Source organism: Rhea pennata, chromosome 4, assembly GCF_028389875.1.
Source record: "Rhea pennata isolate bPtePen1 chromosome 4, bPtePen1.pri, whole genome shotgun sequence".
In the NCBI taxonomy this organism is placed as follows: domain Eukaryota; kingdom Metazoa; phylum Chordata; class Aves; order Rheiformes; family Rheidae; genus Rhea; species Rhea pennata.
Window position 1 is genome coordinate 29,862,726 of NC_084666.1, and position 23,583 is coordinate 29,886,308.

The 23,583-nt window shown below is 38.5% G+C and overlaps 3 protein-coding genes across 18 annotated transcripts in view; all 3 read right to left on the bottom strand.

The window, feature by feature from the left end:
* The window catches only part of CLOCK (clock circadian regulator), a 70,139-nt gene extending 65,297 nt beyond the window's left edge, over window positions 1-4,842 (bottom strand). For all 11 annotated transcript variants that reach the window (XM_062575582.1, XM_062575579.1, XM_062575574.1 and 8 more), the window contains exon 1: window positions 4,721-4,842. The gene's annotated coding sequence lies outside the window, so the exon portion shown is untranslated. The remainder of the gene's footprint in view (window positions 1-4,720) is intronic.
* A 4,770-nt stretch (window positions 4,843-9,612) lies between these two features.
* Window positions 9,613-19,134, bottom strand: PDCL2 (phosducin like 2). Its single transcript, XM_062574525.1, has 6 exons — window positions 19,129-19,134; window positions 16,837-16,957; window positions 15,262-15,352; window positions 12,505-12,648; window positions 10,878-11,086; window positions 9,613-9,776 (listed from the first exon to the last, which is right to left on the bottom strand). Exons 1-6 carry the CDS (start codon window positions 19,132-19,134, stop codon window positions 9,613-9,615), a joined length of 735 nt encoding a protein of 244 aa, XP_062430509.1.
* A 489-nt stretch (window positions 19,135-19,623) lies between these two features.
* NMU (neuromedin U) overlaps window positions 19,624-23,583 on the bottom strand; it is an 81,139-nt gene continuing 77,179 nt past the window's right edge. For 5 of the 6 annotated variants that reach the window (XM_062575588.1, XM_062575589.1, XM_062575587.1 and 2 more), the window contains 3 exons: window positions 22,197-22,250; window positions 20,375-20,414; window positions 19,624-19,837 (listed from right to left, as the gene is read on the bottom strand). In XM_062575588.1, coding sequence (XP_062431572.1) covers window positions 20,379-20,414; window positions 22,197-22,250 — 90 coding nt within the window. In that variant the 3' untranslated portion in view covers window positions 19,624-19,837; window positions 20,375-20,378. The remainder of the gene's footprint in view (window positions 19,838-20,374; window positions 20,415-22,196; window positions 22,251-23,583) is intronic. The other variant, XM_062575586.1, reaches the window with a different exon arrangement.

Genomic DNA, 23,583 nt, shown 5'->3' on the forward strand with positions numbered 1-23,583 from the left:
CTGTCAGAAGGGGTTCATCTCTCAGGAGGCTCCACATGTCTCTGTGAAGCGGGACCAAGTCACAGCCTCTCATTTCAATGGCATTCTTCAGAACAGGGGAAAAAAATAAGTAGTAAAACTTTGCTGGAGAGAGCCAGCATGCAAAACTGTGCACACCTCTCTAGGGAGAAGGATATTCAAACGAGACAGATGCGTCATGGTTTCCCGTCCCTAAAGGCACTTAAAATTTTAAATGGAAGAATCTGAAATAGCTTCGGGATAAAGGCTTGAACCAAGGTGCCCAAGCCCTTTTTTTCTAACCATCTCTTTTTAGCCTGATTAGACTTTAATCACCTTGTACACAGTGAAAAAGCCTCAACAAATCTCTTTTTTACGTTCAGGGTTTGGGGAGGTGGGGGGCTGGCTTTTAAAGGAGACATCAACAAAGCTTCCTCCTCCTCCCTTGCATTTCCAAAGGAAAGCAAGAGTCACCACTGGGTTTTGGACTGAGCCCAATGCCATAGGTGTGCCTGAGGTGTGGTTTGAACATGCCTGTGGACAAGTGAACGCCTAAATTACAGGTTACCTAATTTATGAACCCTAATCAAATTTTGATGCTCAGTTTTGACAAGATTATGGTAGTTCTGAGTAAGAACAAAACTTTGAAGTGTTTGGAAAATCTTACTAATGAAAGCCTAAGACATATATGGGCCAAATTTTAGCCCATATATGACTAAAATTTTATTTTAGAATAGATATCCAAAATCCACCTAAATCCCCGTTTTGACTCCTCTAAATTCTCTCCTCTAAATAAACCAAACTAACATACATCAAAAACTTTCTCAGAGATAACTGCAAATATCCTTTTTAATGGGACTCTAAAAGGACCTATATGGAAAAGAAGGCCATATAGACTCATTTAAAGCATGTTTTAAAACAAATCTGTCTTGCTCCAGAAACTGCTTTATTCTGTTGCAACATTAGCATTTTATTCTGATCTCTTTAACCTGTGATGCTAGGCTGTCATAACAGGTGAAACAATATTAGCTTCAAAACTTAAGCATCCTCACATACCCAAAGGGTTTCTTAAACATAATCAAACTCATTCAAGGCATTTAAGTAGCCACACTTTTATCATAAACATCCATAGCATATACTAATCCATAAGCCCAAACAGCAGTCTTTATCAATCCCCAAAGAGACTACATTCTTTTTTAAAATCCATATTTAATGAAATATTAATATTGCTAAAGATGATTTTGTAATATACTCAGCAATGTTCCTCAGAATATCAGTACAGAAAAAATAAAAATGATTCAGTGACTTTAATGACAACAGCTAGAAAGAGCCCAGAGTGCAATGCTAAACTGCTCAAAGATTCTAAGAACCAATGAAACTTTTGTTGTTTCTGACACCTTTTACATATCTGATTACCTATTCTAAAAAGCAATTAATTCTCTCACAAAAAGTATGAGAATCTTAAGGCTATAAAATTAAACACTTGGGCATGAGGTATGCCAAAATTAAAGTGGCCTTTGCATCACAAAGGAATTTTGTGGCAGAAGTAGGGGTTGAGAATTCAATCCTTCAGGGCAGCACTCAGATGCATAAACCATGAGTCTCCTTCCTCATCCATGTTTTTTGCATTTCACATCTTTTAACTCTCGCAACAAATGAACTGGGATATGTCCAACAGCCAACCATTGCAAATTTCTACCCAACCTCATTAACAGAGCTAACAAAACAACAAACTGCAATAGTAAGCTGTTTATCCCACGAGGACCAACCCCAGAAGCAAATGAGGTAAACTCCCCAGAGGATATCCACATTTGCAGGTGCCAGAGTTGCTTGGAGACACTGCAATATGTCCTTCATTCCAGGCTCCGGTATGTGACCAAAGGGACATTTCCTACACCTCTTTCTATTTTGAAACACTATTAAATTCAAAGCAATAACAACAATAACAATTCAGTACTAGCAGAACATTAGAGACAGTTGAATGGTTTGGCCACTGTTTGGCAGTAGTCCCACAAATTCTTTTCTCCCTCCAAAGATGAGGCTACCTTAAAACAGCTACTGCTCTCACAGTACAGTGCCATCCGCTCCTGCCCTTGTGCCATCCTTTCAGTGGTGCCAGTGCAGCCTTCAGCAGGGTGAACCAGCTCAACTAGCGTATCAGTTAAAAAATACTTTGCAAAATAGAAGATAAGGATGGCAGAAACCACTAATACCATCTTTGCTACCCATCTTTGTGAATTCTAGTGTTCATTTGGAAACTTATCTCTAAACTATACTAAAAAGGCTGAAATGCTAACATGCACTCTTCTTTATTCCAAACCTTTTCAAATGTCTACCAAAGTCTTAAACTCAAAAAAAAAAAAAACTAATCCATTACCATGTGATGAGAAAGAAGACACCTTTGTTGTAATTTTGCTTCATCCTACCAACATCATAAATGTGATAGCTTTTTATCAAAAGCTGTATTACAATATTATTTTTCTATTCTAAAAGAAGTACTATCCATAGTCTCCAATCTACAAAGTCAAAAAGCCTCCCAACTTCAGCACAGACAGCAGATTGCACATCTCTTCCTTAAAGGGAGCATAAATAAAAAGCAGTAGTTTTCAAATGATGGAGAACACCTGCATTTTTGAATCAGAACTATTTTTAACTCATGTTTTTCATTTTTAGTGAAAAAAAATCACAGTTTTGGAAATTCATACAAACATTTCATATAAAGAATATACAGGATGAGGAAGGGGTATTATCTCTACTACTGATCTGTAACTTCAGCCTTTTGTCCAACTTCTGAACACGGTCAAAAAAAATAGCAAAAGCTCAAAGCTCTGAAAAGCAACTGTTTCCTCAGCAAGATCAACCCATCCATGAAGCTTCATGACTTCAGCGAAATCCTACACTACCAAGATAATTAACCAACCCTGCAAATAAAATTTGAAGTAATTACGAGTCAGATACTTTTTCAATTAAGTATAAAAAGTGTAAAATTAGCCACAAGAGGGAGTTTATGTGGTCCTTAGAGCATTAAGAAAGAAAACATTAGGAAATACATGTAAAATAAAAGGACATAAGGAAAGCAGATAAGACTTTTCTATAAAAGAACATGAAGCAGAAGAAATAAATATGAGACACTGCTCAATGATATTTTAAACCATTAAAAATCAGCTTGGGAGTTACTTTTTTCCTCTTTGAACTATTTCTTAAGAGGAAGTAATCTCACTTATCAACAAAGTCCTCATACCTTGAGAACATTAGTGCCCAAAAACCAAACCACAAAACCCTAACCCAAACATTTAATACTGTATATATGTGGAAGCAATCCCATCTTACTTAATACGTCTGTAATATTACAACAGAGTTTATTAAACAGATGCAGATAAAAAAATAGTAGTTTATTTAAATAAAATTTTGCAAAGTGACTTATCCTGACAAACAAGAACCCCCTACTACAACAGTCAAATACCATCTAGTTTTGAGTAACAGGTCCAATCCCCCAGATAATCAGAGACAAAACTAATTTTATTGTTCAAAGAGGTCAACCTGAACGCAACACAACTACTCATAATGAACTTTGCCAGGACTACTGGAGTTGAGGCGTATTTCTCCAGCATTTCTTTCACTAAAATATTTGCTTAAACAATTCTCTTGCCTTCTGGCACACCTGCCACACAGAGAAATGATCTAGGTTAAATATAACCACATCAAAAAAAAAAAAAAAAAAAAAAAAAAAAAAAAAGTAGTTAATTTTAACCTGGATCGTTTCCCCCATTAGTTAAGGGCACAGCTCCACCAACAGTTGTGCCGGTGCGGCTGAGGGGGGCAGCACAGAGGTGGAAGCGCGGAGCAGGGCACAGGCGGGCCTGCGGGTCAACACCGCCACCAAAAGCGCTGCCCGTCAAACTATGCCCCGAGAAAGATCTCGAGGAAGAGGGTCCACGACCAGCCGCTCTCGTCCGCACATGGCGCTTCGCATCGCAGCTAGAACCGTCTCTGCCTTTACCTGCGCCTCTTAATCGGGCAACTTTCAACGTTTGTATGAAGAAGCCGTGACAAAACTCTCAGGACAAATGTTTCATAGCTTAAAAAAAAAAAAAACTCCTCCTCACGGGGGAAAGAAATAAATAAATCCGTGTTTATATCCCAGGTCAAAAGTAACAGGAATGGGAAAACGAAACCGAGCAAGGAGCGAGCCGGGCCGGAGGGAAGCCCGACACGGCGAGGCGGCGCCGCGCCCGCGGCCCGCGCAGCGCAGCGCACACGCGCGGCGGCTGACGCGCGGGCTCCGGGACGCGCCCGCCGCGCGACACGGCCGGGCACCGTCTCTCCGAGCCGCCCGCGCCGCGGCAGCGGGCAGCCCGCAGCGCCCGCGGAGGGCGGCGGGGCACGCTGCGCCGCTCCGCCGCAGCGGGGCCGGCGGCGGCGGCCCGGGCGGGCGCCGCGCCAGGCGGGCAGCGCTCCAAACGTGCCCGGGACTGCTGACAGCAGCGAAGTGGGTCACCGGGCCTAGCGGGTGCCCCGCGAGCGGCCCCGGCCCCGGCCCCGGCCCGCCGCCGCCCGCGCCCTGCCCAAGGGCGGCCGCTGCCCTCGCCGCGCGCCGCCGCTGCCCTGGCGGCGGGGGGACCCGCCGGCGCTGTCAAACTTTAATGGCTCCCTCCGCGGCGTCCCCCGGGGGGGAGCCGCGCCGCGCCGCGCCGCGCCCCGCCGCCGCGCCGCGCGCTCTCACCGGCACGCGCAGCCGCTGCCCGCCCGGCCCCCGCCGCGAAGCCGCTTCCTGCGCGCAGCGCCGAGCCCGCCGCCAGCCCAGAGCCTCCTCCAGCGGCAGCGCCAGCAGCCGGGCCTGGGAGTCCCTCGCCACCGCGCCTGCGCCGCCGAGCCCACCGGCGGCAGCCGCGGCGCCTCGCGCCACCGCGCGTGCGCCGAGGCGCACTGCAAGCCGCAGCACCCCGGCCCCTCCGTCGGGGCGGCCGCCCCCGCGCATGCGCCGAGCTGCGCCGCGCACGGCGGCGGCCGCGGAGCCGCTTCCCGCCCGCCGCCGGCCCTGCCGCGCGTGCGCGCTGCCCGCCTCGGAGCCGCCCGGGCGCCGCGCACGCGCGGTGGGGAGCCGCGCCGCCCGCCTGACCCCGCGCGCCTCACCTCGCCTCACCCCGGCGCTCCGCGAGGAAATGGCGGCGGCCGCGACCGCGGCGCAGCCCCCACGCTCGGCTCGCGGTACCGCCGAGGAGGGCGGCGGCGGCGTGCGCCACGGCCGCGGGGGCTGGGGCGCCGCCCAGAGCCGCGCCCCGGGGTTCGGTCATAAGCAGGCGCGGGGAGAAGCCCTAGAGACGGTTGGCGGTGCTCGTGGCGGTTTCTTACTGAAACGGTCCGCTCGGGAGCGGCGCCTCCGGCGGCAACTGCCGAACGTGCGAGCCCCGCGGGCGCGGAGAGGGGGGCGGAGCGGCCGCGGCCGGCGGGCGGCTGATCGCACCGGGGTGCGTGAAGCGGGGGACTCGGGGCGCGTTCTCGGCGTGTGCGTATCGTACTCCTGGTACTGGCTTTACAAAATAGTCCTGGTTAACTCTGGAGGTTAGAAACCGCCCTAGCCGAGTTTAAAGGTCTCAGCTTAGACAGCACCTGTTAAAATCATGTAACCTTTCACAGTGGAAATATGTAACCTTTTCAAGTATAAGTATTTGCTGCTCGTGTGTGACAGCTGTCTGGACCACCACGCTGGTGGAAGACTCGAAGGAACTAAGTTTTCCACTTTCTGATTGCAAAGCAGCAATTTATGTATTACTCCTCTTTTTCCAGTCCTTACAGACTAGGTAGTGCCGCAATATAGAAGCACAACTGTGAACTCGAGTGCCCTGTGTGCAGCTGAAGCATTTTTGTTAGTCAGACTGTACACTGCGATGAAGAGTAGCTTTGTTCTGAAAATACATTATTTCAGCACAGGAAGATAACACTATACGAGCTTGCAGGACTGTCTCCGACAGTAAAACTTGCCCTGTTGTGTGTGTGCATATAGGCATTTTAAAAGCTTATAAAAACTGTTAGATGTGCCTGTACTTTGCAGACTAAGTTACATTTATTAGCTGGATCATTTTCCACAGTTAATCAGCCAGATGTTTAGCAGATACTGTACAGTCTTTATGCATAACTGTAACAGATGCCAGTCATACTGCCTACTGCAGGACTGGAAGATGCTTAAATGTGCAATGATTCTGCTAGCATAAACGTGTTCTACATTCAGCAGAACATGTCAGGAAACCATTTTCTGTAAAATAAAACATTTTTCAGTAGTAATAGTATGTAAATATTCCAGTTTTCTTCCTCAGTTATAAGGGTGTTTATTTTTCAGTTGGTCTCTTAAACAGTAATGTATCAAAAAATGTAATTACATATGTGTATCTGAAGAAGTGTAATCAGCCTTCTTCCCCTTTGTCCCTCCAAAAAAGGTGTTTGTGCCTGGAATGAAGTAAGGAACTTGATTTGGCTGCAGAAATCTCATGGATTTTCCTTTCTGAATTATTTTTCAGGTAGACCAGTTTTCCTGTCTGATCCACCATGTGACCATACGACTTAGGCAAAGGTAGTGGCAGGGCAGGAACCTCTTAAGTAGTAGTGCTGCCAAAGAGCTAAACATAACCTCAGTTTTTCCACAGGAAGACTTTTTTAAAGTGTTAGTAAAAACGTTCAATTTTTGGTTTTTACTGATTCATAATACTCTCTGGCTTTCAAGAAGGAAAAAGTGATATAAACAAAATCAAGTATTTCATTACTCATGCAAAGGATAACATTCCTGTGATGAAATGCAGAGAAAGATAATAGTACGCAATGGGAATGGAAAATCCAGGAGAAATCGCAGGAACGATTTCAGCAAAAATGTCTAATTACCAAAACCAGAATATGGCCAAGAAACCAAGAGGCTAAAAGTAGCATCAAGCTGTTTATGTTATGTAAGTGTTTTTTTTATATATATATGTGTGTGTGTGTGTGTATATATATGCAACAAGCTCTTCGGTAACTAGTTAAATTCTTCAGGAAAAAATAGAGATACTCTGGTATATCAATTCACACTCTGCACGTATAGAAGAACGCGTACCAGTAGGAATTTTGCAGTAACAAATTACTCTTTGAAGCTCTCGCACCTTAAATCAGGGGATTTGATGTGATTAAAAACACAGGCAGCATAGCTGCACAGATTGTATGCATTTTCATTTTCTGCCAAGGCTATGGCCTAACGAAAATAATGTGGATTTTTTTTTGTTGTTTTTTCCCCCTAAAGATTCTTCTTTTTTGAAATTATTATAAGGGTTCCTGGAGGATCAGCTAAGAAATGGAGTAGTGGTTTTGCAAAACTGTTTTCCACCTGGAAATTTTATGTTTCTGACTTCTATTGTCAATGTGAGTTTGCTCTAGTGTGTAATGATAGTTTTCTTTCACCCACAAAGGTTCCAGACATTGCCAAATTATAAGCAGCAAGTCTTTTGTGAATCATTGAATACTGGGACTAGATTTGGCCAGAAATGCAGGAATTTCCGGTGCACTTCCATAACCACAGCCATGTTCACTGCAAAGCAATCATCAACATCTTGCACATAATACTTCAGAGCTGTAAAACAATCATCCATTCTGAAAATTCTGTTTTGATCCTCACTGGCATTTTAAGAGGATCTGTCTGAAGAATAAGATTTTGAAATTAAATTTCACATCTCTTTATTGTAAAGACTGCTGATTTTTCTTAAGTGCTGGTTTTAAAGCCTACCACAGTCTACCTACTGCTGTTAAACAGTGTTTACTAGCAGGTCCTCCTAGTTCCTTTTCTGAATATGCTTTCCTTAAAATGATGTGATTGACTAAAAAACAAAAACAGCTACTTTTGCCCTGGATTTTCCATAGATTTTGCTGTTTTAGATTTTGTCACATCTGATGATGGGCTATAATCATAACTGTGTGGTCACTTCACCTGGATATAAGGGCCACCAAAGGGAAGATTTGGCTCTTTCCTGTCACATCTAATCACACATTCCTGTCCTTTCCAATGTGACAGCACTAGCACCTGTGCAACTGTGTACTGCACTTGTGCCCGTGTAACTCACTGTAGTCACAGTAGGATGGAGGTAGAAGTGAGCCGGTGAGAGTAAGCTCTCTTTCATAGGAGATAACACTAATACTAAACTGAAGGGATGGTGGAACTATATCTAAAGTCTTTGATGATCAGGCTAACTTCATTATTGCCACATCAGAGAATATGCTGTGTAAGTACTTGGTACAGCATAGTTGTGTGACCACAGTGAATGTGATCAGGAAACCAATCCAACTTAAAAACACAACTCAGTAAAAAGAAGTGGGTTTGGAGGGGTTGGATTTTTTTTTCCCCCAGCTGGAATGGCTTCCCAACTGATGTAGAACATAGCCTCATGAAAAGTATTTCTTCTGAGCACTTCACCTTGTGAAACCATACTTCAATCCTCAAAGTTTGTCTGCAACAATTTGCAAAGCATATGGTGATCATACACCCCCAGCAATCCCAGTTACATTTAAAACTCTTATATGTTAGCTTTCTAGTTCCAAGTGGCAGATAACACTGTTAACACTGAAACACATCTAGTAGTTATCTCCTTAAATCTGTAAAATAAATGTTTTTTGTAGTCATAGCTATTTCTGGATATTTATTAATAGTTTAACTATATTTTACTGGCTGACAAAAATTTTGGCTAACACTAAATTTCTTGTTCTTAGGTATATATGTGCAAAGTATTAAGTGAACTGTTTTTGTTTCATTTTTGTTTCTTCATCCTGATGCCATAAACCATTTCAACTCCATATAATTAAAACTTCATTAGCGCATTGTTGGGTATTTTCAGTTGAGCCACTGGAAAACAACATTAAAAGCATACAATTTGATTTACTCCTCATAATAAATAAAACTGGTGAATAAGGAGCTTGCTCTCTTCATTCACTCAGTTTCATTTTGCTTATCCACACTTGTACTGTAATCTATTTTGCTAACTAGATGCTTGTTTTTGTTAGGAAAGAACAACCAACCCAACTGTCCCTATTAGAAAATAGTGGGAAAATTGTCCTTGACAATTTTGACAAAAAATGTCCCTTGACATGGGAGATTATTGCATAACTATCAAACTAAAAAAAAAATAGTTAATGGATTTAGGGCCAACTCCTGCTTTTGTATCACTATACACAGCATTCTCCTTGGGCCAGCTTTTCAGTGGGAGGAACTGAGAAAGTAGTTAGCAGAGCAGAGTTCCACTGGAGTCAATCATTTTGCTAAGAGAGTTAATTTAAGAACTCAAACTTGCAGGAATGCTGGAGAAAAGGAGGAAAAAAGTCAGGGATTACAGCACACCAGCTAATATCCTCCCTTTCCTATTCCCTTTAAGCAGGGTTTGTATGAAATGGAGAATCCAGGTTCCCAGTATCAATAGGAGCCTCTCTATCTAACCAAAGCTATATTTGGGGTTTATTTACTACATTTTTTTTTCCAAAAGTCACAACAAAAAACACAGGTGAAATAAGGACTCCTGGTATTATTTCAGGTTTACAAAAGGAGTAAGAAGCTATGTTAGTTTGAGCTAATTTAAGCCAAAACAAATTATCTGCATTAAAAATTTCTGCTTAAGTAATGTTTGGTTTCATCACATCACTGCTTTTCGTATTAGTGTCTTTGTGAGCAGAAATATTTTGCACTGAAAATGTCATCATATCCATAATATCCTTTTTGGGGTTTTCTTCTAAGTCTGTTTTTATTGCTCCAACTTCTGCTAACTTCCATTCGAGCTCTGTAACAACAAATGAAAATTTATGCTGATAATTGCAATAAATGATTACAAAATACATGTACTCATAGAGCATACAAAATATATAAAAATTTTACACAGTTGCTAATTACATTTTCATACTGTGTTAATTACAACTGGATATAATCACAATAGGGATAGAAGGCCACCTGACAGCAAAACTGCTCGCTTTTGCTTAGGCAGCAGTGCAGTGGGTAGTGCTGATAATCCAAATTCTTCCTCCCCTCAGTCTGGAGACCTTCCAATACACAGGAAGATGTTCTAGCACAGTGAAATTAACCTGAGTCTCCCAGTTATCAGGCAGGTGCAGAAATAGAGGTTATCTATTTGAAAAGCATCTGGATTTCCCCCCCCCCCAAACACAAGATTCCAATTTTATCCTCCAGTTTTTCCTGGAAATAGACTGTATAGTCTTGTAGTAAATAATTTTGGTTGATTTACAATACTAGAAATTTGCTCTTCATGTTTTTCAAGAAAAGCTTCCAAATACAAGTCAAATATTTAACTGATGCAATATCTAGCCTGAATTGAAGGTAGCCAGGAATAACAGAATTGGGAGCAAAACCATCCAATTAAATCAGTAACAAGGCAAATTGGTGTCCCCTAAAACACTGAATAAAATTATTAAATTACCAAGTGCTTTTTATTTTTGGACATACTGGCAGATGTTGAAGTAATGTTCAGTGAACAGAGAGTTGCCCCTAGTAAAGTCAAATACCACAAGACAAATTGGGAATACAGTAGGAAAACCCTATTGACTTATTAATTGGGTTAAACATTTTCACTTAAAAAAAAGGATCGTTTACTAGAGAGCAAATTCTCCATCTCACCAAAAATATACAGAGCCATTCTTGCAACAATCCAAATTTACCTTAGTATACTATTTAACTGCAACTGCAAAATACTATGCTTACTAAATATTCTTAAGAGAGAATCACATAAATTATTCATTGCTTCTTGTGCATTTTTTTCCTACAAAAATGCTTAAAAATCTTCTCCATCTTTGAGCAGTGATCTTAAAATTTGATAATTATTAACAAGCTTAAGATTTTCTATAAAGAGAATTAAAAAAAAATCTCTTACCTTCTGCTTTAAGATTTATGCCCCCACATTCAGCTACTCCAATGTACCTGCCTTTTATTTGACCACTTTTATACACAAATATTGTGGGTAAACATCTGTCATGGTAATTTTGAATGCAGCTGTTCACAATGGCTTTGACAAACTTGGCTTCTGGAAACTTTCTGGCAAGCAGACCAAGGTGTTGGTTAACTAGTAAACACATTGGGATGCTAGAAAAGAGTGAGTTTGATGACACTTCCAGTGTAACAATTCATAAAACAACCAGTGTCTATTAAAAGCAAAGCTTTTGAAGCATAAATGTAATTTTACATATGGTTAATGTCTTTCTGCTTTAATTTGTGATAGGGTTTACAGAATAGGTTTTATTTAGTCTTTTCCAAGAACAATTTGGTTTAAAGAGCTGTCCAAGTAAACACTTAGAATACATATATATTAGGCACAGTGTTTGAAATATATGTCATTAAAGCTACCAGAAGCTTGAAGTATTGTGCTTCAATTTTGTTCTCTGCTAAGATTTTAAAACTCATTTTCTTCATTTGTCCAGAGTTTAAAGGAAATTTAAAGGAAATTTTAAATTTATAATATAAATTTCACTGTAAGTTATCCAAATTACCTTCTAGTTCATTATTTAATTACTTCTCCAGTCTTTCAGTACCATCTGAATAACCTCAAAGAAATCTTTGTGTAGTCTTAATACCACCACAGGCCTCATTACTTTCTTAGCTGGTATTTACCATGCAATTACCACATTAGCCTCATTTTAAAAAGCAAGGTTTTTTGTCAGGTCCCCCTTTAGCCTTTTAAAATTAGGATCTTTACATGTTCAAGAGGCTGAATTACCATATGGACCCTCAGAGAGCTCCAGCAGTACCACCTGGTGGCCAAAGATAGGTAGGGTTGTAGCTTTGGAATAAAGAGATCTGTTCCTCGGTAGCCACAAGAGGCTTGGGAGATTCTGTACTCATTGCTAAGGAATTATGAATTTCTTCACGGACTTGTTGATGAAGTATAGAGTTGGTTCCCCAGTAAACAAAAAATGAAAAGGAAGAAAAACTTCCTTTCTTGTTTCTTCAGAGGTTTAAGTTACATTCTTGTAATTTGAACAATTTCATTTTATTGACCTATTCCTTGTTCCTGGAAATAGTGCTCCATTCTAGGCAATTAAAAACAAAGAAACAAAATTTCCTCCCAACAGGCTTAAAAAGAAGGAAAAAAAGAAAGCTGGTCTGAATCTAAAAACCATGTCCTTAAACATTCCATGCTAATTCTCAATTCTTTTGAAAAACAGTAGAGTTGCTAACGTGCTGAAGTCTGCAAAGGAACTTCCTTTAGCACAGGAAGTGGACAGTAGTTTCTCAGTGAAATTCAGAAATCTCTCTGAGATTTAGTATATGGTGATAAGCATACACTGTAGAAATCTTTAGTTCAAATGATGCAAAGTGAGGTGAATTAACAAATCAAGGAGACTCTACCCTGGAATCATTTTCCAGGGTTCCATTGGCTCCCAATAATGGCTATTTCAATACAGTCTGTTAATTATATTTATTTTTTCTTGGTATTGCTTTTTTCTTACTATCTGAGTTCTTTCTATTGAAGTATTCAACATCTTAAACAGAGAAGTAGTTACCTTGATCGATAAAGATGAATTATAACCCAAACATCTTCTGGAGCATTTGTAACTTCCTTTACATACTGCTCTCCACAAATTTCTCTTAGCTCCCCATACTTTTGTCTCTGTTGAAGACACTTCCATTCTTGCAAGCGTTGCTGCCTAATTGAAAAAAAATGTCTCTGGAAAATTTTAAATGCATTTTATAATAATATCTAGTGCATTTCTCTCAATTCCTTTAAACAAATTACTTTGAATAATACCCTAGAGCCCAAGGTCTTTAAGTATCAGTGGAATATTTCTGAGCTAGAAGGGCTTCTCTGCTAATCTTTATTCAATAAGATGGCAATAAAATGTATTTTCTTCTTTTATGTGCAAACATTAATGTCAGATTTGGGAAACTGAAGTAACAAATGTTACACAAGTATTTTGGTAGTGGAGACACAGCAAGAAAAATTAAAGAAGGTGCAGATTGTTTTTATAATTTTGAAAATGAGATTCGTTTGAGCAAGAATGACCAGTACTCTGTGTCCTAATATTATACAATGTAATCTGAAATAACTCATGAAAATTGGAATATTAAGACAGTAGATGGCAGTCTTCAACTCTAAAAATATTGACAGCATAGACAATGAAAAATGCCTTACGATTTGCTAAACTAAAACCAGCTATTGATTTTCCTGTAGAAGTGGTTTTCTTCTTAAAGAAAGGTTTTAATAATATATGTGCAACATTATTATACTCTAGCAAGAATGCATTATAATTTAGGTTCACAACTTTCGCATGGTGAAAACATGGTTATCTTTTTATAATACACAGAGCTATCACTAGAATTATTTTAGTCATTTTAACAATGCAAAAGCATGGAGTATGGATAGTCTGGACAGCAGAAATGTTTTGATCATTTTTATTTTATTCTGTATAAACTGCCTATCTCATTTTTCTTAGTGACAGTACCAAGCTCTGCAGAATTTAATGGTGTGCTTCAAAAATATCTGGAAAAGAATATACAGGTGAATGCCAATATAACTAGAATTACTAAGCTTCCACATAAGCTGCCAAGTTTTTCTGAGCCTGAAGTCATAAAACATACTGACTCTGCATAGTATTATAAGTAAAAAAGATTGGTATATATTAAATAGTTGGATGAGGACCTGGCTTGTTCTATAGTTATGCCTAAGTACACTCCATAGTGCATAAACTTCAAAAGAGTATTTTCCTGAACTAAGGAACAGGAAAGTTACTGAAATGAACATTAGATAACACACAGACGTTGTATATTGGGGGTTCACAGCTAACAATAAATAAATTTTTTAAATGCACAAGGTTATCAACTATTCACATTCCAGCACAGAAACTGCAGTGTGTGAAGTAGTGAAACTGTAATTTATAAAAACACTCCACAGTGCATTTTTATTTCAGTAATACATTTGGAAAGCATAATCTAACAGAAACAGAAAATGCTACCTAAAAGACAGAGATGTATTTTGCACATAATTTTAGATTATTGATTCAATTAACAGTTAAAATACGTAAAGTTTTATTCCAGCACTGAAATACAGTTTTTGCCTTAGTAGCATGTCAACCTGAATTAAAGTCCCCTTGTAAGTAGCATGTACCCCACGTGCCCAAACTCAGTATCCTTTGAAAAAATGGGGCCATACGTGCATCTTGTTTCTCCTCATGCTCTTATGCTAACTTGATAGAGAGAAAGATGATACGAGAAAGAATACCTACAACCAGCTCCATTTCTTCCTGATCTGAAATCTACAGACACTGATATCCAGAAGAAAAGACAAAAAATGGGTTACATGACTTTTTTCTCTGAGTGTTCATCAGCATTGCTCTAATTACTAATGACTAACTAAAATGGCATCTTTAGAGCAGTAGAGTGAAGAACAGATCTGAATTAGTCAGAGGATGAACTCTGCTTGTGTAAATTAAATGGTGAAACTAAGATGGGTATACCACACTTCAAACACACAACACTTTTCTACATGCAATGTTACTGTGTATCTTCATCCGAGTTGAGCGATGCATAATGGTGGTCTCTTCTTTTAAATATGTAGCTTTGCATCTAAATTAAATATTTTTAAAAGGGAATCACATTTTTAACAAAATGTCAAAGCAAATTACAGTGTAAATTCCCTCTCTTTGCAATTGGCAATCAGGAGGAAGTAGGACAGTAGCTTTAGTAGGAGCAACGGTGAAACAAGGCAGCTGTATCACTCAGTATACATTACTAATTTCAAAACATTCTTAGTTTATTTTTTAGGACCAGGAACGGGTCTAATGAGGGGCTACTAAGATGATTAAGGTACTGCTCTCTAATATGTTGAAAGGCAGAGAGAGCTGGGACTGTTCAGCCTACAGCAGAGAAGACGGGGGATCTTAACAACGTGTATAAGTATCTGAAAGGAGAGCGCAAAGAGGATGGGGCCAGACTCTTTTCAGTGGTGCCCAGCAATAGGACAAGAAGCAATGAGCACAAACTGAAACAGAGGAAGTTCTGTCTGAACATGAGGAAAAACTTCTTCACTGTGAGGATGACTGAGCACTGGAACAGGTTGCCCAGAGAGGTTGTGGAGTCTCCACCCTTGAATATATTCAAAAGTCATCTGGACACGGTCTTGGGCAACGTACTCCAGGTGAGCAGGGGAGCTGGACTAGATCGTCTCCAGAAGTCCTTGCCAACCTCAATCATTCTGTGATTCTGTGGATATGTAAAATAGTGACACATGCATTGTTACTCTGCCTAGAAATGTTTTACTATACCTGTACATTTCAACAGCTTTCATATCAGCCTCATCAAAGTCATCTTCAGCTTCCTTTAATTCTTTAAGATTCATTCTTTCATAAGGTTTCACTAGAACAAACAAACAAAAAGTCATAATTTGTTCACTAAAATATCTGCAAATACTTTAAATATCTGTATGAAAATTATTACACAGACATGGAATTAATAAAAGAAAGAAACGTATATGTAATTTCAGAGATTAGTCAACTTCGGTATACTTTTGGGCAAGAAAGAAAAAATGTAATTATTTAACTATAACTGATATTTACTTGCTTAGGTACTTGCATGTTCTATGTCCTTGGATCTAACTACATCCTGTACTGGGTTCTACTTCTGCCCAGACCAATTGGTGAGTGTCTAAAATGGATTGTAAAAGTCTGCAAAGGAATGATTACAGATCTAGAAAAAAATGCTTAAAAATAAATCCAAAAGAACTGAAGTTGTTCACTGTTGAATCACATCGAACAGTGATTTAAATAGTGTAGTATGCAGTGGTATGTCATTCTGCCACTTTTTTATTTTTGGATATTACCTACTAATACATCTTTAGATAAACACCTTTCTGATGAACAGTACCCTCAAGAATTTGGCAGAAGCTACTGCTGAAGTCACAAAGGCTGTGTGTTTTCCCTGTTGTAAATTGTCAAAGGAACACAGCAGATGATTGTCAAAGAAACACCCAGAGCTGAAAACTGCTGAACCAACTTTAACTTGCCTCTCAACTGGAAGTCTAGAAGTTGTCAGAAAGTAAGAATTACTACAACACATTTAAGCAAGAGCCTAAGTGGCCCTATGCAAAGCTGCTTGCCTGAAGGAATGAAGCCGGCAGTTTTACACAGAGGTGTAATTCCCAATCCCTACTATGGTTGTAACTACACTTTCATGCTTTTCTATTCTTCAGAGAGAAACTATGGGAAGACACAGTAACAGTAACAATTTTCTAATACACACAGGTATCTGCAAAGAAAAAGGGAATACATTTTTCTTCATGCCCACTGTGGACAGGACATGGATGCTTGCATGCCAATACCTGATTTTGGACAGCAAAGATACTTGATGTACAACACTGTGATGACAGATGTAAAGGACTATCTGTCAAGTTGGCTCATAAATAGCAAAACGTTTCACAAAAATTGAAAATATTAATCATATGGGGAGTTTGGAGTAATGGAAAACAGCTACAGGAAGAAAAATATTTTGCTGCTGAAAACAAGGAAAGCAGTTTTAATGAAATCCACAGGTTCTTACCGAATTACAGGAGTGGATTACTACCAATTTGTTTGAATGTGAACCTTGCTTATACTGCCTAGCCCCTTTATTAAAATGATGCAAATGAGTTATCTGTACATAACAGATGCCATAATGTTTGACAGTAATGTTACTGTATGTTTAACTGAGTATCCTTTTTAAAAAAATCAACTGAGTAAAAATAATAAGAATTATAAGAATATAATTATTGTACAATACTTATGGCTCAAAAAAGCATTACTGCAAATACCTCAGCTTTTCACATGTTGTTATATTAATGGTATACATATTTTAATTTTACTTGCCCTCTGCTTCTTTCTGCAAACGTAAAACCATTTCTTCAATTTCATCTTTTGGTTTTTCTTTTGGAGGAAGAATTCCAAAATCTCTTAATACGTCATTCCATTCAGTATCTTCATTTGGATCCTGTTTTCATATTATAAAACAAAAATAAATCAAGAAATTAGTCACTCATGCTTCCTTTTCAAACCAAAATCAGCTCTTTTTCACTTTGGCATATGGTAAGCCTATAACAACAACAAACTATTACTTAGAGTCTGCAATATCTTCATGGACCATTCTCAAATCTATCATGAATTTTCATTTGGAATTTTTCAATTCTGGACAGACAACAACAAGAAAATGAGAGGAAAAAAACCTTCAAAATTTAAGTATAGATAAACTTATCAGTCTCCAAAATGTCTGTTAAAATTTTCTCTAAAAGATACATAGAAATCTTCAGAAACCCAAAACATCACTCACATGTACATACTTAAAGAAATACAGTTTTATACAGGCATGACTTTTGTATTAACATTGAATAAACATGTAAAAGCATGCCTTCAGAAAAGAAATCCCTTTTTATTTTAAATGAATGATTAATATTAATGTGTCAAATATACCATGTCTATTTACACTATAGGACTTCTGCATGTATATATGCACAAAGGAAAAGGTAAACAAAGGTTTAAGAATAAGTTATGTATTTCTTTCTTTGATTTAAAAGTATAATCCTTTGGAAAAAATAAAAGAGAAGCTCCACATATAATCCTAAAATAGATGGTCATTAATGGGTCTGGAGCAGGAAAAATCTAAATGAAGATTGCTATAGTTAATTTCCAGCATTTACTTATATAGGGAATTCATATTGTTTGTCTTATTACAAGTTTTAAATTGTTCAGTGAAGAAGAATTTTTACCTCAGCACAGTCAGGATGCCAAAAAACTCACTGAACTAAGACGACTACTCCAAGGGAACCACTGAAGAAACAAGAGCCGCACACATGCACGTCAGCCTCCATACAAATGCTCTTGCACATATGATTTCCTGACTTATGTCAGGGTTAGGTTCTGCTTCACTAAATGCAAATTTTTCTTTTTAGGAGAAGGATTATGAAGGATTATGAGACATAAAACTCATAATAATCATAACTGGAAAAATACATTCCAAAATCAAACAGACAAGGACTACTGAAACAGAGGCTGAATGTAGGTAACTTTAAACTAGACAACAAATTCTAGTGAGTATTTGCCTGGAAACATTCAAACACTTTGTGTTTTTCTGTAAATGTATGTCCTAAATAAAAATCTCACTATAGTATTTTACTTAAGCAGTGTACTTTATACTATTTCTATTTAATGTTTGTAACTCTCAACACATTTGTGAATCGATTAACTGGTTGTACATTGGACCTTTTCTAGGTGCTTTTATAGCTGGTAAAAGCAGGAAGAATTGGATCAAGAATACTACATTTAACATCACAGAAATCATAACAGAAATAGGTCTCTGAGATGAAGCTGAACTCCAGCGTCAGGGAAGGGAAGATCAGAAGCTGCCAAACTTTAGCATTTTTTAACAAATTGAGTTAAATCAATGTTTAAGAACTCAAGTCTTAACATATCAGTATAAATTTGCAGCATATGCACAGAAGTAATAAATTGCGTGTCAAAAACTTCAGCAGGAATTTGACCATTAGTGGCAAAGAAGCCAACCAACAGCAATATTGACCTGGTGTAAATTGGTTTCAGTAGTGAGAAAGCTGGACTACTGAGGCAGTGTTACTCAACTAGTAGCTCACAATCCCAAGAAAGAAAATTCCTCACAATACTTCTTCCCGCTGCCCAAGATAATACTAGTTACCACTAGCTTTGCCAGGTGCGATACTCACACATACTAAGTTTGGGGACCCTTAGGTTGGGTAACATCAATTCTGGGGTGTAAACAACACTTCTAAGCTAAATTTAAGTGTTAATATTTCCTCTTTGGCTGAGTGACACGATGCTTTACAGTATCCTGCATCTATGATCATCCAGCTACTAAAGTGTAGGTTTTATTATTCTTAAAGGGTATCAATGATTAAGTGAACTACTGAAAAAAAAAGTTCAAAAAAAGTTTTTCTCGCAGCTTCTGTGGTGTATTTTCAGGAGAAACCCCACGTGAACTGCTCCCCTGAGCCGTCACTTCACCGGACACCCCGCAGGGCTGGGAAGGCTTCGCGGGGTCCCTCTTCACCCCCCAGGGCGCTGCGGCAGGCTTGGCCGCTCCGAGCGAAGCCCTCCCGACCACCTCGGCTCTTCTCCCCGCTTCGCGGCCCCCACCTGCATGGTTGCGCCGCAGCCACTCGCTCCCCTCACGGAGGCCTGCCGCGGCGGGCGGGCGGGGCGGCCGTTGGGGTGGGGCGCGCGGGCGGCCCCGCCCCTCGCCGCGCTAACGGTCGCGGCGCGCGGCGTACGGAATGTGACACGGAGCTTACCCTTGTCCAGGCAATGAAAGACTACGCGTTTCCAATAAATATGAGAGCAGAATAAGAATGTGAAAATGTTACTACTTAGCTACATGAATTAGCATAAGTATTAATAAAGGAGGCGCAAAATTTACATTACAAAATAAAGCTGCGATTTTCAAGACAAATCACTTGCAGTGTATTCTGAAAAAAAATACCCAAACGTTTACACTGCAAACATTCTCAGTTAAACAACTCTAACTGAATGCTTTTATTTAGCAGCGAAAGTAATACATATCAATATTGTTAGAGGCAATGTCTTTTATATGCATACACTGACTTTTTTACAGTTGCACTACACATGGTTGTAAACAGCACTAGGAAACAAATAATTTTAATATGCTTTTAATATAGTCAAGAAAGTAAAGACACATTTCAGTTCTTAATTAAATCTAATTTAAGACATACACATTCTAGTGATTTTTGAATTGTACATTAGTAAGGAAAAAAAACTGTAAGGAAAACAGTATGTCCATGTACTCAGCATTCCTGCAGCATTAGTTCTTGATCAGGAATCTAAAATCCTGAAAAATAAGAAGAAGCTTTAGCTATTGATATGACATAACACTAAATGCTTAAAATATTATAGAGCTGTAAAATGCATTAGATAAGAGAGCATCATAATATTGGCAAAGAAAAAATTTTTATACCTCTAAAAAGTTGAATCATTTGAATTAAATTGGAAAGTCAATACTTAAGTTCCAGTGTGAGTTTTTTTCTATGTAAAAACAGAAGGATTAACCCCAGAATGTCAGCTTGCTTCTCAGTGTACACTTGACAGGTAGTTGCATCAGGTCTTTGTAATATACACTTATCATCATTAGTAAGTTTCCAAACTGTTTGCAAATTTGGGGTTTTCCGTTCCTTGCAGCCTGAAACACCTCTGATTTCATTTTTCTAGGGAGTAAGTACCTACAGCTTCTATTCGCTTCAGTTTGAGACAGGTGAATTTAGCGGATCTGGTAAAATCCGTCTGCACAGTTAAAGACTTGATTTGGCCTATTTGTATAAAGATAAACATATTTAAATATAGATCTTGATTAAAAGCATTTTATCAATACCTCCTTAGCGAAAATCCACTGATCTTCTTCCATTGCGTGGCTGGAAGATAAATATCCAACAAGCACTCTGTAAAACTGACCAGTTTCAATGAAGTCCCACAGAACTCAGTATATCTAGAAATTGGTAAATTCCTTAGTTTTGTCATCATGACAATTACTAAAGATAAACCCAGGGCCAGCTACCATTTAATGCATATCCATCTCAGGAGGAAAATTACATAGTAAAATTTCAGCTTTTAAGATCAAAGAATGAATTATGCCCATCTTGTAGGATTTTGTGAGGGGAAAAAAGCCACAAGAAGTCACTCTAAGAGACCATTACCCCTCTTTTGTTTTTGCATTTACCTATGATATGCTTCCAAATTGTTGCAATTGCATTATAAATGTTTGTGGCAATTAACAAACAAATACATAAAGTCATTCCCAAGATTTTATTTTCAAACTGTGTTCTTTAACATAAGTGAAGTGTTTCTCCTTTTTCACCAGGGCCATTGCAATAAAATTTTGCACTACCTGGGCACTTGATTCACTTTCTACTAAATCTAGTCAAAAGCTCTTACTGAGCTTAATAAGGTTTGGCTGTTTATTCTAACATGGTGAGTGCATCATGGGTTAATTAATTATTTAACCATGGGATAACATCACTGATAACTTTAGCCTATCATGAGATCTCTAAAAGATCTTAAGTTTTAAGCCTGACACAGGAGAAATGTAAGTATTCAAATGTGTTTTCAGTAGCTGCTTTCTTTTTTAAACAAAAGAAAAAGATTAACCAAAATGAAGAAAATCACTACTGAGTCTGACATGACATTTTTAACTTAATTCATTTTGCATAAACAGAATAAAAAGGCTCTATGGTATGAAAGATGCACGGAGTAGGTTCATTCTCAGAAGAATTTGTATATCTACTTTCCAACCTTACTCATCAAAATACAAAATGGGAGGCCAGGCCCAAAATATCTATCTTGCTACAGTAAGTATGCATGGCATTGTATTTATATAACATATAAACACTCTGTTGAACAATTTAGATGATTTCAAAGATGCCATATTTTCTAGAACTCTACTTTTCTGAGAAATATGTACATAATAACCAATGATTTATTATAAAATAGCATGGCATCATGTACATACATGTACAAAAACTTCCTACTATGTCTTTATTTTAATCATAGAAAATTCCTGGAACAGATTTTGAGATGTCCTATCCATGCCTCATTCCTATCAAGTCTGTCTAACATTTTCTAAAAACCTACGTTGCTAGGGAAAACCGTAAATCTCCCATCAGTCTAATACACTGGTGAAGTAGCATTACTTCTAAAAGAACCCAATTTTAAAATATTTTAGAAATTCTTATTTTGGGAAAGAGATCTTAGAATATCAGTTCACTACATTAAGAGGATCCTTCTACTGATCTATTAGAAGTGATGTTTACATTTTAAGATATTTAATTGTTAATATTTATCATACTAAAAAAGATATCAATAATTACATAAATTTGAAAGATTCTATGTACAATATCTTTTTATTTTTTAATCCATTTTTGATACTTCAGTATCACCAAGAAATTCCAATCTAGCCCTCTTATCCTTGCAACTTTACAAACATTGATTATGCCATGTAGAATGCACCTTATAAAGTCTCTGGAAATTGTATTGCTCATCTTCTGCAAAAAAGACAAACGTCTATAATAGAAATACTTACAGCAGAATGCTAATACTGAAAAAAGTTCCCTCATATACAGTAATTCTTACTCTAATTCACTGATTCTTCTACTCTATTATGTAACACTTAATTTGAAAAGAAAAAGATTAAACTGTACCCTGAAGAAAAAGTAGCCTCTACTTCGAATCCCTCCAGGTCCTTGAAGTTCTTCCTGAAAAGTAAAGTATTTCAAATCAGATTTACTCTTGTAACAGAATCCATATAGAAAGGTTGTTTATGTAGTTATTAAAACTATCTGTTCAGTACTGCTGTACACTCCTGCCTCTTAAGGCATGCTTGATGTATATTTCTCCATGTAAATAACAAAGCAGCTCGTATCTTCATGCAGAAACAGCAGAAAACACATGAATGAGGGCCACATTTCACCTCTAGTCTGGCTCAGTAGAAGTTGGTTTAGAAGTATACCAGTACTGGTGAGCAGCCTTTGCTCTCTTTCCAGGTTTCATTAGGCAGACCCAGCCTGAGTGTCCCCACAGAAATAGTCTCTAAGGACATAACAGAATTGGTCTTTGCACATCCCAGGAGAAGAATAATGCAAATCTTACAAAATAGAAATTCTTGGGCTCCAGTCAAGGCACAAGATCCTACTCTATTTCCAGAAGCATTTCACTATCATCTCTCTCAGATTTAATCCCAAGGAAAAGACCAGTGCCTATGATATTCTATACCGTTCATTTTGCACATATTGAGAAACACCTGTCTATTGATCCATATAGGAAGGGAAGGAGGAGGGAAAGAACAACAAATAAAATAGAAATGTAACAAGTACAGGGTATAAAGTGGCTGGCTTTAATGAGACCTTAATGATTAGCAAATGCATAAAAATTAATGACAATTTTCAGTGTCTGTGTTAATACCAGATGTATCAGTGAGATGTCTGTCCTGTACAAGTAGACATGCCAATTCAGAAACAAAATAGTTCAAGTTTTGTGCTTTGCAGAACATCATAGAATTTAGATAGAATTTATTGTATACTCCCTTAGCAATTATGATATATCTCAATTAAAAACTGATTTCATGCACTGTCTAAGGTTATGATCATAACCAGAGCTGTCAAAGGTAGAAATCAATTCACACTGTATTCTACTGCTTTAAGAACTGTAAAACAAGATGCCCTCCATCATTTCCAAACATTTTCAAATGAACTTTCAAAGGAAGTAAGACTTAAACTATACATCACCTTTGAATCTTGCTTAGCTTAATTTGGACTGCATTTTGATATCATCAAGTATACTATTATACCCACTTTCTTTGCTGTCTGAAAATGTCTGTATGATTTTTATTTAAATTGCCTGCCTTCTTCTAGCATTACCTAGGTTTGAAATACCCACCCTCATATCTATAACTTATTCAATACTATAGTTTTTTATTTGAAAAGATTAAAAATTTGTGTGCTACTGGGTTTTGTACATTGCTGTTTTTATGTCTTCTCAGATGATTCAATTGAGTGTCTTACACTCACTATTTCAGTGTTTTTCTTTCTT

Coding starts and splice junctions, on each gene's coding strand:
- PDCL2 (XM_062574525.1), bottom strand. Junction 11,087..12,504: donor ATTCATCTTTATCGATCAAG/GTAACTACTTCT, acceptor ACTCTTTTCTAG/CATCCCAATGTGTTTACTAG. Junction 9,777..10,877: donor CATAAATCTTAAAGCAGAAG/GTAAGAGATTTT, acceptor TTGTTGTTACAG/AGCTCGAATGGAAGTTAGCA.